Source organism: Pseudochaenichthys georgianus, unplaced genomic scaffold (assembly GCF_902827115.2).
Source record: "Pseudochaenichthys georgianus unplaced genomic scaffold, fPseGeo1.2 scaffold_709_arrow_ctg1, whole genome shotgun sequence".
NCBI lineage: Eukaryota > Metazoa > Chordata > Actinopteri > Perciformes > Channichthyidae > Pseudochaenichthys > Pseudochaenichthys georgianus.
In genome coordinates, this window is record NW_027263263.1 from 53,716 (window position 1) to 71,530 (window position 17,815).

General features: G+C 50.1%; 1 protein-coding gene across 4 annotated transcripts in view; it reads left to right on the forward strand.

Moving 5' to 3' along the window:
• The window catches only part of LOC117443953 (golgin subfamily A member 7-like), a 40,782-nt gene that overhangs the window by 11,032 nt on the left and 11,935 nt on the right, over positions 1–17,815 (forward strand). For all 4 annotated transcript variants that reach the window (XR_011643024.1, XM_071202684.1, XM_071202683.1 and 1 more), the window contains exons 3-4: positions 2,430–2,531; positions 2,978–3,030. Coding sequence is in view for 3 of the 4 variants with exons in the window: in XM_071202684.1 (XP_071058785.1) it covers positions 2,430–2,531; positions 2,978–3,019 (144 nt within the window). In the remaining variant the exon portion in view is untranslated. The remainder of the gene's footprint in view (positions 1–2,429; positions 2,532–2,977; positions 3,031–17,815) is intronic.

The window sequence follows — 17,815 nt, forward strand, 5'->3', positions numbered from 1 at the left end:
CAAATCAAGTTTTATTTATAAAGCACATTTAAAAACGGTTTGTGGTCGAGCCAAAGTGCTGTACGTGTAAAACGCTACAATAACAATAATTTACAACAGAAAAAACCCAGAGAAAAGTCGGGTGTCGTGCTCAGCTCTGACGAGAAGGCCGGAGAGAAGAAGTGTGTCTTCAGTGAAGGTTTAACAACCCCTAGGGCAGGGGTGTCAAACTCAAGGCCCGGGGGCCAAATCCGGCCCGCCACCTCATTTTATGTGGCCCACAAGAGCTTGCAAAGAATATAATACGTTTATTATAAGGTCACGTGCCGCTTTACAGGAGCACGTTGCCCATAAACTACATGTCCCACAATGCATCTCATTTTGTGAGATGCGCACTGAAGAGACTTGTAATTACTTACTAGACTTATGCTTTCAGGCGTAGTTAATTATGAAGTTATTACCCTATCCGATAACAATCCAATGCAGAGGAAATATTGTAAAATAATACATTATTTTATATATTTATTATATATATTTATATAGTCTTAAAGTTACCACCGGCCCTTTGAGTGCAACCATAATTCTAATGTGGCCCGCGATGAAATTGAGTTTGACAGCCCTGCCCTAGGGTCTTTTATTTACCTTTATGAAATGGTACTTTAAACATATCAATAACTTGGATGCACCGTGTGTCTTATTCACCCTAAACTCTGTGATATATGGCCAATCTAGAGCGGAACATTTAAATCATCGATAGGTCTTGTGCGAACAGTTAGAGATTGAGAGTATTTGTTGTTGTTGTTGTTGTTGTTAGAAGACAGTTGAGAACATTTCAACAGTTGCAATGAAATGTACTTGCCGTTGCAGGGAGTAGTAAACATTGGCAATAAGGGAACAGTGCACATTGAAACCCTCCCGTTCTCATCGTCCTCTTTTTCTTCTGATGTGCATCTTATTCAATGTTCATAAACTTTATGCAATAACAGAAGGGATGCTTCAGAGACGATGACGAGACGGCGCCGACGTCAGTAAACCGCCAGTAAACCGCCAGTCCCGCCTCAAAACCCACCTCGTCAACTCTCTATCCATAAGCCCCCCCCCCCTCTCAATCAACTTCCTCCTGACTGCTTTTCTGTTGTTTTGTTTCTTTTTGGTTTTCTCTTTGTTTTGTTTGTCTGCCCTCCCTCCCAAATGCAAAGCGTCTTTGGGTTCAGAAAAGCGCTATATAAAATTAATATATTATTATTATTATTATTAGTAGTAAACAATAACTGTAACGATATCAACATGCAATATCGTTGACGAAGAAGGACGAGACGAAAATGTAGTTTCCTAAATAAAAACGTTGCCAAAATCTCTCTTTACTTTCGTTGACGAAAAAGAAGGAGACGAAATTTTATCAAAGATAACGTTACATCTTGCATTGCGTTATCAGAAGGGAAGCAAAGTGGCCGTAACACAGTAAGGACACCACAAACCTGACACTCTGCAAAGCTGCTTTCTTAGTCATTCAGCCCGTGCTCTTCATCCAATACGGTTAGGTTCACTGAAATGTTCAATATAATCTGATGACTAATAGTTAGTTTTCTTTGACTAAAATGAGACTAAAATGTTCAGACTTTTAGTCTAAATAAACAAGATGAAGGTGACTCCATATGACTAAAACTAACCAGGACATTTGTCACGGGACTAAGACTAACGGTACGTCCACCCGGTTCCGTCGCGTTGCTTCAACGGAGACGCTTCCCTTTCACTTTGAACGGGGTGACGTCACGCTTTGCCGAACTGCATTGTGGTTCCGTCGCTCGCTTTGCCTCCGTCGCTCGCTTTGCCTCCGTCGCTCGCTTCGAAAGTTGAGAAAAGTTCAACTTCTCAAGCGTCGACGGAAGCGATAGCCAATCAAATCATATGCCAGTACAAGCTCTAGCCAATCAAACCATATGCCAGTACAAGCTCTAGCCAATCAAACCATATGCCAGTACAAGCTCTAGCCAATCAAATCATATGCCAGTACAAGCTCTAGCCAATCAAACCATATGCCAGTACAAGCTCTAGCCAATCAAACCATATGCCAGTACAAGCTCTAGCCAATCAAACCGCGTGCTTGTGTGTCCGGGGCGGGAGATTAATCTGATTGGTTGTCTGTCGCGCGCCAGACACGCCCACCGGCGCGCTTCAACGCGACGCTGCCGTGTGCACGCACCGTAAGACTAAATTGAAAAATAGCATACTGACAGAGGGAGGGACAATCCTGCGGGTGTAATAACAGTCAAACAAACTAGATGTTGGTAATTCGACCAAGCAACCTTTTCCTTTTGGTTATCAGCTCAACGGTACTTTGTTCATTCTGTGAAACCGTGAGATTGAGATTCTTAAGACATTGACACGGTGGTTTTTGCGATGTATGAGAAATGTTCCTGAAACCGATTTTTCTTTCCTTTTTTTTTAAGGTTTTGAAGAAGATTGCAAAGTACATTCAGGAGCAGAACGACAAGATCTACGCCCCGCGAGGCCTCCTGCTCACCGACCCCATCGAGAGAGGCCTCAGAGTCGTATCCTAAACTTTAACCAGGAATCTCTGTTGGTCGTCTTCCATCAACTGCACTTTGCTGCAGCTCGAGAGATGTCCCCTTTAAACACGTTCAAAAGCATTGACTTCTAGGCCGACTCCATCGGACACAGGTTATTAACATCAAGTCGTTAAATGTTATGAATGAAGACTTTTGCTTTGTTCTTGTCAGGGATATTTGGAGGTGGCCATGACTTTGTTTTATCGGGTTAATTGGTCTTTTGTCTTAAAAAAAGCTTAAGAAACGATTCCCTAAATAAATGATTTCCAGCTACTTAATTAAAAAACGCAGCCACGATGCTTTGAAATGGTCTGCATTTAAACGGCCCTAACATAAAAAAACCTTCTCGTTATGCAAGACTGAGCATGTGCGGGAAGATGAAGCCGAACTTTCTTCAAAAGGCTTTTCTTTGACTGCATCCTGTAAAGATTGAGGTGACCATCTTTGAAGACCGAAGCCTGACCAGATGAAAGCTTCCACGGTGAGTCTTAAAGCTCGTATGTATCTATAGATACCACGACGTTCTTCTTTCCTGAGGGGACATATTTGACACGAGGCCATGAAGGAAGTACAAGACAAAGTGTCCTCGTGTCCTCCTTCGCCCTCTGACACGGATGCTCCAGCCTTGAGCAGCCGTTCTCTCCCTTAAGGAGGGGCTGCCCGAGCAAGTTGTTGTTGTTATTGTCATCACCCCTATCCTCCATGACCTCCACCCGCCGCTCCGACCACATCGCCCCTACCCTCCATGACCTCCACCCGACGCTCCGACCACATCGCCCCCTACCCTCCATGACCTCCACCCGACGCTCCGACCACATCCCCCCCCTACCCTCCATGACCTCCACCCGACGCTCCGACCACATCCCCCCCTACCCTCCATGACCTCCACCCGACGCTCCGACCACATCACCCCTTTCCTCCATGACCTCCACCCGCCGCTCCGACCACATCGCCCCTACCCTCCATGACCTCCACCCGACGCTCCGACCACATCGCCCCTACCCTCCATGACCTCCACCCGACGCTCCGACCACATCCCCCCCTACCCTCCATGACCTCCACCCGACGCTCCGACCACATCACCCCTATCCTCCATGACCTCCACCCGCCGCTCCGACCACATCGCCCCTACCCTCCATGACCTCCACCCGACGCTCCGACCACATCCCCCCCTACCCTCCATGACCTCCACCCGACGCTCCGACCACATCACCCCTTTCCTCCATGACCTCCACCCGACGCTCCGACCACATCACCCCCAATCCTCCATGACCTCCACCCGACGCTCCGACCACATCACCCCTATCCTCCATGACCTCCACCCGATGCTCCAACCACATCGCCCCTATGCTCCATGACCTCCACCCGACGCTCCGACCACATCCCCCCCTACCCTCCATGACCTCCACCCGACGCTCCGACCACATCCCCCCCTACCCTCCATGACCTCCACCCGACGCTCCGACCACATCACCCCTTTCCTCCATGACCTCCACCCGCCGCTCCGACCACATCGCCCCTACCCTCCATGACCTCCACCCGACGCTCCGACCACATCGCCCCTACCCTCCATGACCTCCACCCGACGCTCCGACCACATCCCCCCCCTACCCTCCATGACCTCCACCCGACGCTCCGACCACATCACCCCTATCCTCCATGACCTCCACCCGCCGCTCCGACCACATCGCCCCTATCCCTCCATGACCTCCACCCGACGCTCCGACCACATCACCCCTTTCCTCCATGACCTCCACCCGACGCTCCGACCACATCACCCCAATCCTCCATGACCTCCACCCGACGCTCCGACCACATCACCCCTATCCTCCATGACCTCCACCCGACTGCTCCAACCACATCACCCCTATCCTCCATGACCTCCACCCGACGCTCCGACCACATCACCCCTATCCTCCATGACCTCCACCCGATGCTCCAACCACATCCCCCCTATCCTCCATGACCTCCACCCGACGCTCCGACCACATCGCCCCTATGCTCCATGACCTCCACCCGACGCTCCGACCACATCACCCCTACCCTCCATGACCTCCACCCGACGCTCCGACCACATCCCCCCTACCCTCCATGACCTCCACCCGACGCTCCGACCACATCACCCCTACCCTCCATGACCTCCACCCGACGCTCCGACCACATCGCCCCTACCCTCCATGACCTCCACCCGACGCTCCGACCACATCGCCCCTATGCTCCATGACCTCCACCCGACGCTCCGACCACATCACCCCTCTCCTCCATGACCTCCACCCGACGCTCCGACCCCATCGCCCCTACCCTCCATGACCTCCACCCGACGCTCCGACCACATCGCCCCTACCCTCCATGACCTCCACCCGACGCTCCGACCACATCGCCCCTATGCTCCATGACCTCCACCCGACGCTCCGACCACATCGCCCCTATGCTCCATGACCTCCACCCGACGCTCCGACCACATCACCCCTACCCTCCATGACCTCCACCCGACGCTCCGACCACATCACCCCTACCCTCCATGACCTCCACCCGACGCTCCGACCACGTCACCCCTACCCTCCATGACCTCCACCCGACGCTCCGACCCCATCCCCCCTATCCTCCATGACCTCCACCCGACGCTCCGACCACATCACCCCTACCCTCCATGACCTCCACCCGACCACATCACCCCTACCCTCCATGACCTCCACCCGACGCTCCGACCACATCACCCCTATCCTCCATGACCTCCACCCGACGCTCCGACCCCATCACCCCTATCCTCCATGACCTCCACCCGACGCTCCGACCACATCACCCCTATCCTCCATGACCTCCACCCGACGCTCCGACCACATCCCCCCTACCCTCCATGACCTCCACCCGACGCTCCGACCACATCCCCCCCTACCCTCCATGACCTCCACCCGACGCTCCGACCACATCACCCCTACCCTCCATGACCTCCACCCGACGCTCCGACCACATCACCCCTACCCTCCATGACCTCCACCCGACGCTCCGACCACATCCCCCCTACCCTCCATGACCTCCACCCGACGCTCCGACCACATCGCCCCTACCCTCCATGACCTCCACCCGACGCTCCGACCACATCGCCCCCATCCTCCATGACCTCCACCCGACGCTCCGACCACATCACCCCTACCCTCCATGACCTCCACCCGACGCTCCGACCACATCACCCCTATCCTCCATGACCTCCACCCGACGCTCCGACCACATCACCCCCATCCTCCATGACCTCCACCCGACGCTCCGACCACATCACCCCTACCCTCCATGACCTCCACCCGACGCTCCGACCACATCACCCCTACCCTCCATGACCTCCACCCGACGCTCCGACCACATCACCCCTACCCTCCATGACCTCCACCCGACGGCTCCGACCACATCACCCCCATCCCTCCATGACCTCCACCCGACGCTCCGACCACATCACCCCTACCCTCCATGACCTCCACCCGACGCTCCGACCCCATCACCCCTACCCTCCATGACCTCCACCCGACGCTCCGACCACATCACCCCCATCCTCCATGACCTCCACCCGACGCTCCGACCACATCACCCCCTATCCTCCATGACCTCCACCCGACGCTCCGACCACATCACCCCTACCCTCCATGACCTCCACCCGACGCTCCGACCACATCACCCCCATCCTCCATGACCTCCACCCGACGCTCCGACCACATCACCCCTACTCCTCCATGACCTCCACCCGACGCTCCGACCACATCACCCCCTACCCTCCATGACCTCCACCCGACGCTCCGACCACATCACCCCCTATCCCTCCATGACCTCCACCGACGCTCCGACCACATCACCCCTACCCTCCATGACCTCCACCCGACGCTCCGACCCCATCACCCCCATCCTCCATGACCTCCACCCGACGCTCCGACCACATCACCCCATCCTCCATGACCTCCACCCGACGCTCCGACCACATCACCCCCATCCTCCATGACCTCCACCGACGCTCCGACCACATCACCCCCATCCTCCATGACCTCCACCCGACGCTCCGACCACAATCACCCCTTACCCCTCCATGAACCTCCACCCGACGCTCCGACCCCATCACCCCTACCCTCCATGACCTCCACCCGACGCTCCGACCCACATCACCCCTTATCCCTCCATGACCTCCACCCGACGCTCCGACCACATCACCCCTATCCTCCATGACCTCCACCCGACGCTCCGACCACATCACCCCTATCCCTCCATGACCTCCACCCGACGCTCCGACCACATCACCCCTACCCTCATGACCTCCACCCGACGCTCCGACCACATTCACCCCTATCCCTCCATGACCTCCACCCGACGCTCCGACCACATCACCCCTACCCTCCATGACCTCCACCCGACGCTCCGACCACATCACCCCTATCCCTCCATGACCTCCACCCGACGCTCCGACCACATCACCCCTACCCTCCATGACCTCCACCCGACGCTCCGACCACATCACCCCTACCCTCCATGACCTCCACCCGACGCTCCGACCCCATCACCCCTACCCTCCATGACCTCCACCCGACGCTCCGACCACATCACCCCTACCCTCCATGACCTCCACCCGACGCTCCGACCAACTCCTAATCCACTAACCCCTCGCCCTTATTCCACCTAGCTTAGCACTTTCTACTTTTGTTGTTGTTTTGTTTTACTTGCTCGTAAGCGCTTTGAGCACCAGGAAAAGCGCTTTATAAATGTAATGTATTATTTATTTATTTGTATTTCATGGAATGTTGATTATTCCTCTGTGAAGTAGTCGTTACGTTCCCTCTTTGCTAGGGGTCAGGAAGGGAAACGACACGACCAGTTTGTAAGTGGTATTGGTTACCGGTGGGTTTATTTATGACGGCAACTGAGCAAAACAACGATAAACACACGAACAGCCTGGACCGACCTGTTACGGGTTAACAGGACTCCAAAAGAGAGTTGCACAGTAGGCTGAAAGAGAAAGAACGTCCCTCACTTCTAAAGTGGAACAAAACACTAAACAAAAGGAGACTGTGTGGAAACACAGCTGTTGCTAATCGCCGGGGTCTAAGCCATATACACAAGTGCTGATCTACAGGCGCTAAGCTAACCTGCGTCTAAGCTGTTTCACAACGTCACTAATCTAGATGCGGGTCTACGGGCGCTAAGCAACCTGGATCTACGCAACCCCCACACGCCCTACTCTAAACACAGATACCAAGACGCACTGCTCACCAGTGAGATCGCACAGAACCCTACAGACTGTAGAGGGTTGACTCCATCAGAGCTCCAGCTCTCCTCGTGTCTCTGAGTCCTGACTCCTCGTGTCTCTGAGTCCTGACTCCATCAGAGCTCCAGCTCTCCTCGTGTCTCTCTGAGTCCTGACTCCTCGTGTCTCTCTGAGTCCTGACTCCATCAGAGCTCCAGCTCTCCTCGAGTCTCTGAGTCCTGACTCCATCAGAGCTCCAGCTCTCCTCGTGTCTCTGAGTCCTGACTCCATCAGAGCTCCAGCTCTCCTCGAGTCTCTGAGTCCTGACTCCATCAGAGCTCCAGCTCTCCTCGAGTCTCTGAGTCCTGACTCCATCAGAGCTCCAGCTCTCCTCGTGTCTCTCTGAGTCCTGACTCCATCAGAGCTCCAGCTCTCCTCGTGTCTCTCTGAGTCCTGACTCCATCAGAGCTCCAGCTCTCCTCGTGTCTCTGAGTCCTGACTCCATCAGAGCTCCAGCTCTCCTCGTGTCTCTGAGTCCTGACTCCTCGTGTCTCTCTGAGTCCTGACTCCATCACAGCTCCAGCTCTCCTCGTCTCTCTGAGTCCTGACTCCATCAGAGCTCCAGCTCTCCTCGTGTCTCTCTGAGTCCTGACTCCATCAGAGCTCCAGCTCTCCTCGAGTCTCTGAGTCCTGACTCCATCAGAGCTCCAGCTCTCCTCGTGTCTCTGAGTCCTGACTCCATCAGAGCTCCAGCTCTCCTCGAGTCTCTGAGTCCTGACTCCATCAGAGCTCCAGCTCTCCTCGTGTCTCTCTGAGTCCTGACTCCATCAGAGCTCCAGCTCTCCTCGTGTCTCTCTGAGTCCTGACTCCATCAGAGCTCCAGCTCTCCTCGTGTCTCTCTGAGTCCTGACTCCATCAGAGCTCCAGCTCTCCTCGTGTCTCTGAGTCCTGACTCCATCAGAGCTCCAGCTCTCCTCGTGTCTCTGAGTCCTGACTCCTCGTGTCTCTCTGAGTCCTGACTCCATCACAGCTCCAGCTCTCCTCGTCTCTCTGAGTCCTGACTCCATCAGAGCTCCAGCTCTCCTCGTGTCTCTCTGAGTCCTGACTCCATCAGAGCTCCAGCTCTCCTCGTGTCTCTCTGAGTCCTGACTCCATCAGAGCTCCAGCTCTCCTCGTGTCTCTGAGTCCTGACTCCATCAGAGCTCCAGCTCTCCTCGTGTCTCTGAGTCCTGACTCCATCAGAGCTCCAGCTCTCCTCGTGTCTCTGAGTCCTGACTCCATCAGAGCTCCAGCTCTCCTCGTGTCTCTCTGAGTCCTGACTCCATCAGAGCTCCAGCTCTCCTCGTGTCTCTGAGTCCTGACTCCATCAGAGCTCCAGCTCTCCTCGTGTCTCTGAGTCCTGACTCCATCAGAGCTCCAGCTCTCCTCGTGTCTCTGAGTCCTGACTCCATCAGAGCTCCAGCTCTCCTCGTCTCTCTGAGTCCTGACTCCATCAGAGCTCCAGCTCTCCTCGTGTCTCGGAGTCCTGACTCCTCGTGTCTCTCTGAGTCCTGACTCCATCAGAGCTCCAGCTCTCCTCGTCTCTCTGAGTCCTGACTCCTCGTGTCTCTCTGAGTCCTGACTCCATCAGAGCTCCAGCTCTCCTCGTCTCTCTGAGTCCTGACTCCTCGTGTCTCTCTGAGTCCTGACTCCATCAGAGCTCCAGCTCTCCTCGTCTCTCTGAGTCCTGACTCCATCAGAGCTCCAGCTCTCCTCGTCTCTCTGAGTCCTGACTCCTCGTGTCTCTCTGAGTCCTGACTCCATCAGAGCTCCAGCTCTCCTCGTGTCTCTGAGTTCTGACTCCATCAGAGCTCCAGCTCTCCTCGTGTCTCTTTGAGTCCTGACTCCTCGTGTCTCTCTGAGTCCTGACTCCATCAGAGCTCCAGCTCTCCTCGTCTCTCTGAGTCCTGACTCCTCGTGTCTCTCTGAGTCCTGACTCCATCAGAGCTCCAGCTCTCCTCGTCTCTCTGAGTCCTGACTCCATCAGAGCTCCAGCTCTCCTCGTCTCTCTGAGTCCTGACTCCTCGTGTCTCTGAGTCCTGACTCTCCAGTTATGAAACACGTATATTCCCCTCGGGGTTTGAGTGCAGAGAAAGCGTCTGTTAGGAGAGCTGTAATGAGAGGGCTCGCTGCGTACTTAATGTGTGTACAGAAGATTTAACGCCTCCTCCGCGTTCAAAGAACCCCACATCAAAGTGTGAAGCCTCTTCCTCTGAGTCAGGCTAGGGACTGTTCATGGAGCACTTAAAGGATTACTCCGCTTGCTTTATGACGCTGAGCTGCGGTGTTGGTCACAGTCTGCTCATGGAGACCTCATGAGAAAGTGATGAAGACTCCGGTTAGCAACATGTCTTTAAGTCATCAAACGATCACCACATGTTTCTTTAAAATGGCCATTTCCTCGTTTGCTTCGCCGAGCTTCACCTCAATTATTTCAAATTGCGCTTTTAATTATCTTTTTTCATTTGTTTTCATTTGTCCGATTCTTTCATCTGTATATTTGTTCTTACGCTCTAATGCTGGTTCATTTCTATTTTGAGATGTTCCTGTTTTAGAATTGATTGTTTCTACTCTTTTAATTTGATATGTGCAATGCCTTGTTTTGTTTCGTGCTGCAGCAACAAAACCCCAAATTGGGATTAACAAAGTACGTCTTATCTTATCCTTCAGCGAGATGCTCGTAGTTTCAAGACAACACAAACAGCAGCAGACATTCCTCTTTTTCATCGTCATGTTTTATAATGCTACTGCGAGACATGAAGGCAGCAGAGAACCGGTATCTAAAATGCCTTCCTCCACAATTGTCAGGCAATAGATCAGGGGTGTCGAACTCAATTTCATCGTGGGCCACATTAGTATTATGGGTGCACTCAAAGGGCCGGTTGTAACTATATAAATATACATATATAAATACATAATATATATGAAATAATGTATTATATTATTGCCTCTGCATTGGATTTGTATTGGATAGGGTAATAACTTCATAATTAACTACGTCTGAAAGCAGAAGTCTAGGGCAAATAATTGCAAGTCTCTTCAGTGCGCATGTCACAACATGAGATGCATTGTGGGACATGTGCTTCTGTAAGATAAGATAAGATGGACCTTTATTAATCCCTGTGGGGAAATGCAGTTGTTTAACAGCAACAGGGTAAGATTGAAAAACAGGACAGCACAGATTCACACAAATGAATAAAATTAAGGATAAATCAAAGATTAAAAAAATGATAAATAACTGTAAAATAAGAAATTAATTAAAATGAACATATATAGACATACTGTAAAGTAGCATGTAACCGTATAATAAACGTATTATATTCTTTGAAAGCTCTTGCGGGCCACATCAAATGAAGTCGAGGGCCGGATTTGGCCCCCGGGCCTTGAGTTTGACACCCCTGCAATAGATGAAGCTGAAGAACCCTCAACAATACAACTCCAGATCCCATGAGATCGGTTTGCCTACGACTGAGATTTGGACTTTGCCCTGACGGACCTCAGGAGTTTAATGTTCTGGTCTTTGGCCCCAGTTGGTCAATCATCACTTTCTTTCAAACGGCCCATGTCCTTGTTTACTTCGCCAAGCTTTACCACAACTATTTCATTTTGCTCATGAAGATTACGACTAAGATGATATAGGCCCAATCCCAAACCACGCCCTACACACTCCCCCTCCGTGACGGAGTGAGTGAACACGAGGCTCAACGAGGCTCCCTCAGATGGAGGGAGTACACACGGCAGCAGCTTTGGGACGGCCTCCCCTCTCCGGCAGAAACAGGAAGTGACTGTTTGTAACAACGGTTTCAAATCAGCTTCTCTTTGACAAAAAATGTAAATTTAATAACTCAAATAAAACTCCAAACATCTTTAGTTGTGTTTCAAAGCTCTTTTAGTTTTAAACCTGATGTTTGTAAGCTTCTTAGTTTTTGCAACGGTCTGTAAATATACACAACTTTATAATAAAATGCACACATTTACCTTTTTCTAGACTGAACACAGGTTTGATCCTCAGTGAAAAACATATGAGGTCATCATGAGGTTGTTAACATCGCAGTTTATCAGAGGATGTTTGCTGGAACTACTTGTTAACAGCGTGTTTCCTGAGGACACACACAGCGTGACTCCGGTCAGGGAGAGACCGGTCTCAAGTCGGCATCGCTGCAGACTCGCTGCTTTGGAACAGCCCTTAATGTGGCGGACCCTCCACGCGAACGCGCAAACGGTAGGGGTAGTGTGTAGGGTGTAGCGTGTAGGGCGTAGCGTGTAGGGCGTAGCGTGTAGGGCGTAGCGTGTAGGGCGTAGGGCGTAGGGCGTAGGGCGTAGTGTGTAGGGCGTAGTGTGTAGGGTGTAGGGCGTGGTTAGGGATTCGGCCTAAGAGAGGTATCTTGCATACGAATGTGCAAAGATATTCGGAGGGTTGTGCAGAACTGACCATTTTGAGGGGGTTTAACTTCGGGGGTAATTGTAGTGTTTTGAGGAAAATCTTAAAGGCATTCTGAGGTTACATCTGCGGACGTCACTGTTTGTTGCCACGAGATAGAAACTGTACGTTGTCTCTGCTCTGCTTGAACAGAAACTTGTTCTCGTCATCGTTCCAGTTCGTCAAGCGTTGGCACAGCTGGCTTTCCTGCGTATTCAGAGGCTTATTCACACTTTTATTCGCTAAAATAACGTGTAGCTTTGGAGAAATAGCTCAAACGCTGATAGTGGACTGTCCAGGTTATTTATTCTACTTACATCGTCTTTCCAATAGCAGCACGAAAGATAAAGCTAAACTTTAAGCTCTTCTGAGCTGCCTGCATGTTCTGCTTCTTGTCCATCTCTCTGTACATTATGCAAGAGTTCAGCCAATAAATCAGTTTCCTCCAAGAATGTTAGATAACATCACGGACGGGCACAACATGTAAGGTATTCCTCGTTTACGAGCGCCGAAGGTCAAACGGTTAAATCACCATCTGAAACGGAAATATTTCGGACGATAGAGGAAACAGTTTGCCTCGTTAGGAGCTAAGCTACACATGCAGGGCGTGGAATATAGGGAGGCTCCGATCGCCGATTTCGGGGCCGATCGCCGGAATCATTATCGGCCGATCCGATCGAGTGGGCGGGGCCTAAATGGAAGATTTAAACATCACTTTAAATCTTCCATTTAAAGTGATGTTTAAACTCAGTTAATGCTCATTCTCTGGAGCTTCCACAAACAACAACAACAACAACTTAATTATTACATTCAAATTATGTTCATTATTCAAGTTTACATTCACTTTGGAGAATAACACGGGAGGAATTAGCGGAAGCGCTCTCTCTCCCCCCTCTCTCTCTCTCCCTCTCTCTCCCTCTCTCTCTCCCCTTCCCTCTCACTCTCTCTCTCCCCCCCTCTCTCTCTCTCCCCCTCTCTCTCTCTCCCCCTCTCCCTCTCCTGACAGCCTGTCAGTATCTCATGCAGCTCACTGATCCAGTAATGAGTGACCCGACAGTGAAGAATACATATATTTATAATACCTAGTTTAGCTTGTTCCAGAGGTAGATCAAATAGCTAAGTGTGTTAGGTCTAACTCTGACGGTACGTCCACACAGCAGCTTTTCAAAAAATTTGAAAATCTTGGAGCTGGCCACAACCAATCACATGAATCTCCCGCCCCCGACATACAAAGCAAAAAACCCCGGGATTTTATGCGAGCAATATATATATATATAAACTCCCCAAACAGGCGAAAACCTACCAGTTTCCCCCACTGTCTCTGCCACCTCCCTCCATGCCTGGTTCCTCCGGTTTGTATCCCGGTAATAGTTCTGGTCGTAAAGAACCGGGTGATTTGCTACCGTAATTTCTCGTTTGGAATATGAGGAAATGAACTTCGGTCTGGTTCTCCCTGTGTGTGTGTTTCGCTGCGCTCACCGGTCCGGCGGGCGGAGCTGCAGGATTTCTGCTTCACGTTGCATACCACTATTTTACTGTCTTTTTCGGACACCTTGAAATAATGCCAGACCGGTGAAGCCGTGTTGGCGAGCTTGTTTTGCCGCGCACAGAGAAAAGTGTCATGTATTTTACGTCATGCGATCGGCTCTCGCGATCGGCATGTTTAGAGAGCACTGATCGATCGGTAGAGAGTGAGTATCGGCCGATCTCGATCGGAGCATCCCTAGTTGAATACATTAAAACAGTAGGATAATATGTCAAAGAATAGTAATTGTTGAGTTGTTATTGTGAAGAAAAGGCTGCCAATGAAGTACTTTGTGTTCTCCATTCCATTATACTGAGAAAAAGAGACTTTTACTACACTGGAAATAACGTTTTTTAAGACTTGGTTGAAGAGAAAACCTCCCGAATTGTTGATATTTTCACGGAAAGGTTTTTCCAGCTATGAAAATACTCTCTTCCTGATTCCCCCTGTTGTACATTTAGTTTCTTGGTCAACAGTTATCATTCCTCAGCAGTAATGTACCATCCCAGAGAGACAGTATGACCACAGATGGCTTTTATATCCCTCAGGTTATTGCCTCGAGATCTCATCCCATAAATGATATCAATCTCTGTCAAAGTAAATCCCTTCCTTTCCTTGTGTGAACTGAAAAATGCGTTTTCTCGGTGTCTTCCCCGATCATGCTGGAAAGTACTTTAGTACAGACTCTGCAGACTGCACTGTAGCGGGGAAGACAGCCTGTAAATATGTTACCTACTGGATAGGGACTGTTGTGTTTGGCAACATTTGGGATTGATGGATAAACCACAGCTGCCATTATCGTACAGAAGCAGACGGGGATTCATCTTCCCGATTGAAATGCCTGCTGAGAGCCTCCATACACAAACATGTCCCGTTGAGGAATGTAAACCCAAGACGTTTATAAGGAGCTGTTGAGAGAAAAGTGCATTGGAGCGCTGCCATGCTGGAAGACGGGATGATCCACAGAAAGCAGGCGCTGCACACAAACTAAAACATCCATTCCTCCAGAGTTCGAGCCTCTTCGTCCTCCACAGTCTCAATATCGAACCTTCATTAACACGTGGCCATTCATGTCCAATATCGTCTTACAATGCAAGAGTGTTGGCCTTTTTCATTCACACACAAACGGCATCTTAGGTCACTTGACCCCTCTGATTCGAACATATGATGATATGATGCACTACTTAACTACTAACCCACCAGCTTTTTGACTACACATCTAGAATTGGCTGCACATTGACAAAATACAACATAAAAAAGCACCTACATCTACTTGTGACTGACAAAACCAGCATAATATAATACTATATAATATAATGTTACTGTGAAAAGAGATACATAGTTTATATTGGGACACTTGAAGCGATACAAGCGGCCGAGATGGGTTTCCTCCGCCGGGTGGCTGGCGTCTCCCTTAGAGATAAGGTGAGAAGTTCGGTCATCAGGGAGGGACTCGGAGTTGAGCCGCTCCTCCTTCGCGTCGAAAGGAGCCAGTTGAGGTGGTTCGGGCACCTAGTTAGGATGCCACCTGGGCGCCTCCCTAGGGAGGAGTTCCAGGCACGTCCAGCTGGGAAGAGACCAAGGGGTAGACCTAGGACCAGGTGGAGGGATTATATCTCTTCGCTGGCCTGGGAGCGCCTTGGGATCCCCCAGTCAGAGCTGGTTGATGAGGGGAAAGGAACGTTTGGGGCTCTGCTGGAACTGCTACCCCGAGACCCGACCGTGGATGGATGGATGGACGGATGGATGGGTGGGTGGACGGGTGGATGGACGGATGGACGGATGGACGGATGGATGGATGGACGGATGGATGGACGGGTGGGTGGATGGGTGGATGGATGGACGGACGGATGGATGGACGGATGGACGGATGGATGGATGGACAGATGCATGGATGGATGGACGGATGGATGGACGGATGGATGGATGGACAGATGCATGGATGGATGGACAGATGGATGGACAGATGCATGGATGGATGGACGGATGGATGGACGGATGGACGGGTGGATGGGTGGATGCATGGACGGACGGATGGACGGACGGACGGGTGGATGGACGGATGGGACACTTGAAGTAGATTTAGCTGATAATATTCTGTACTTCTTAATTGGTTTCTCAAATGTAGGACTTTTATTCTTTTAAGACCATACTTTTTCTACTTTTTCTTAGGTTTAGGATCTAAGTACTTCTTCCACCTTCTCTGTTGGTCAACATATGTTCGCACCTTCTTCATAAATACCTGACTGAACAATACCTGCTTTTGGTTTCCACACCATAAACAAAGGCTTGATGCCTCTGCCAACAAACCGAGCTGAAGACGCAGTGTTTTGCAATGTGTGTGAGATAGAGATGGCTTAGTTTGAACGGTTGTGTAAGAGTGGTCGGCATGTGGAGAGCCAGCAGACAGATTATCTGATTTAGACCAAACCCTGAATATCTATCAGTGTCAGTCAAGGGCGGAGCAGTTTGTGTTCAGTGTAACGAAACGCCCCAAATAGAAAGGTCCAAAAGCCTCGGCTAACATTTTCACTATTATTTGAATACAGAATCTAATCCACTCTGGTTTTCTACTTCTATACCTGAAACCCCGACTAATTCAGTTTTAGGAACACCAGAGTTAGAATTGATATATCAATGATCTGGAGAACGTGACGCCCATATACAAGATGTCTCCTGACGTAAACAACAACGTGACGTCGGAGCTCCGTAAAAACAAAAACGTCTCTGCCGTCTGATTTGATTTGAGGGCGCGGCGCTACTGTTACCCGGTGAAGACGAAACCCTGATATAAGATACTTTTAAATGTAGGTTGAAGCACTGAATGGGGTTCAAGGTTCTGCTAACGTGTTGAATTGAGAGAAATTAAGGTATATGTTGAAAAGCTGATGTTCAGGTGCATATCAGTATGTAGTGTCTCTACTTTAAAGAGTCCTCTCCTGCTGGTGTTCAGGTGTATATCAGTATGTAGTGTCTCTACTTTAAAGAGTCCTCTCCTGCTGGTGTTCAGGTGTATATCAGTATGTAGTGTCTTTACTTTAAAGAGTCCTCTCCTGCTGGTGTTCAGGTGTATATCAGTATGTAGTGTCTCTACTTTAAAGAGTCCTCTCCTGCTGGTGTTCAGGTGTATATCAGTATGTAGTGTCTCTACTTTAAAGAGTCCTCTCCTGCTGGTGTTCAGGTGTATATCAGTATGTAGTGTCTTTACTTTAAAGAGTCCTCTCCTGCTGATGTTCAGGTGTATATCAGTGTGTAGTGTCTTTACTTTAAAGAGTCCTCTCCTGCTGATGTTCAGGTGTATATCAGTATGTAGTGTCTCTACTTTAAAGAGTCCTCTCCTGCTGATGTTCAGGTGTATATCAGTATGTAGGGTCTCTACTTTAAAGAGTCCTCTCCTGCTGATGTTCAGGTGTATATCAGTATGTAGTGTCTCTACTTTAAAGAGTCCTCTCCTGCAGATGTTCAGGTGTATATCAGTGTGTAGTGTCTCTACTTTAAAGAGTCCTCTCCTGCGGATGTTCAGGTGTATATCAGTATGTAGTGTCTCTACTTTAAAGAGTCCTCTCCTGCTGATGTTCAGGTGTATATCAGTGTGTAGTGTCTCTACTTTAAAGAGTCCTCTCCTGATGATGTTCAGGTGTATATCAGTATGTAGTGTCTCTACTTTAAAGAGTCCTCTCCTGCTGATGTTCAGGTGTATATCAGTATGTAGTGTCTCTACTTTAAAGAGTCCTCTCCTGCTGGTGTTCAGGTGTATATCAGTATGTAGTGTCTCTACTTTAAAGAGTCCTCTCCTGCTGATGTTCAGGTGTATATCAGTATGTAGTGTCTCTACTTTAAAGAGTCCTCTCCTGCTGGTGTTCAGGTGTATATCAGTATGTAGTGTCTCTACTTTAAAGAGTCCTCTCCTGCTGATGTTCAGGTGTATATCAGTACGTAGTGTCTCTACTTTAAAGAGTCCTCTCCTGCTGATGTTCAGGTGTATATCAGTATGTAGTGTCTCTACTTTAAAGAGTCCTCTCCTGCTGATGTTCAGGTGTATATCAGTATGTAGTGTCTCTACT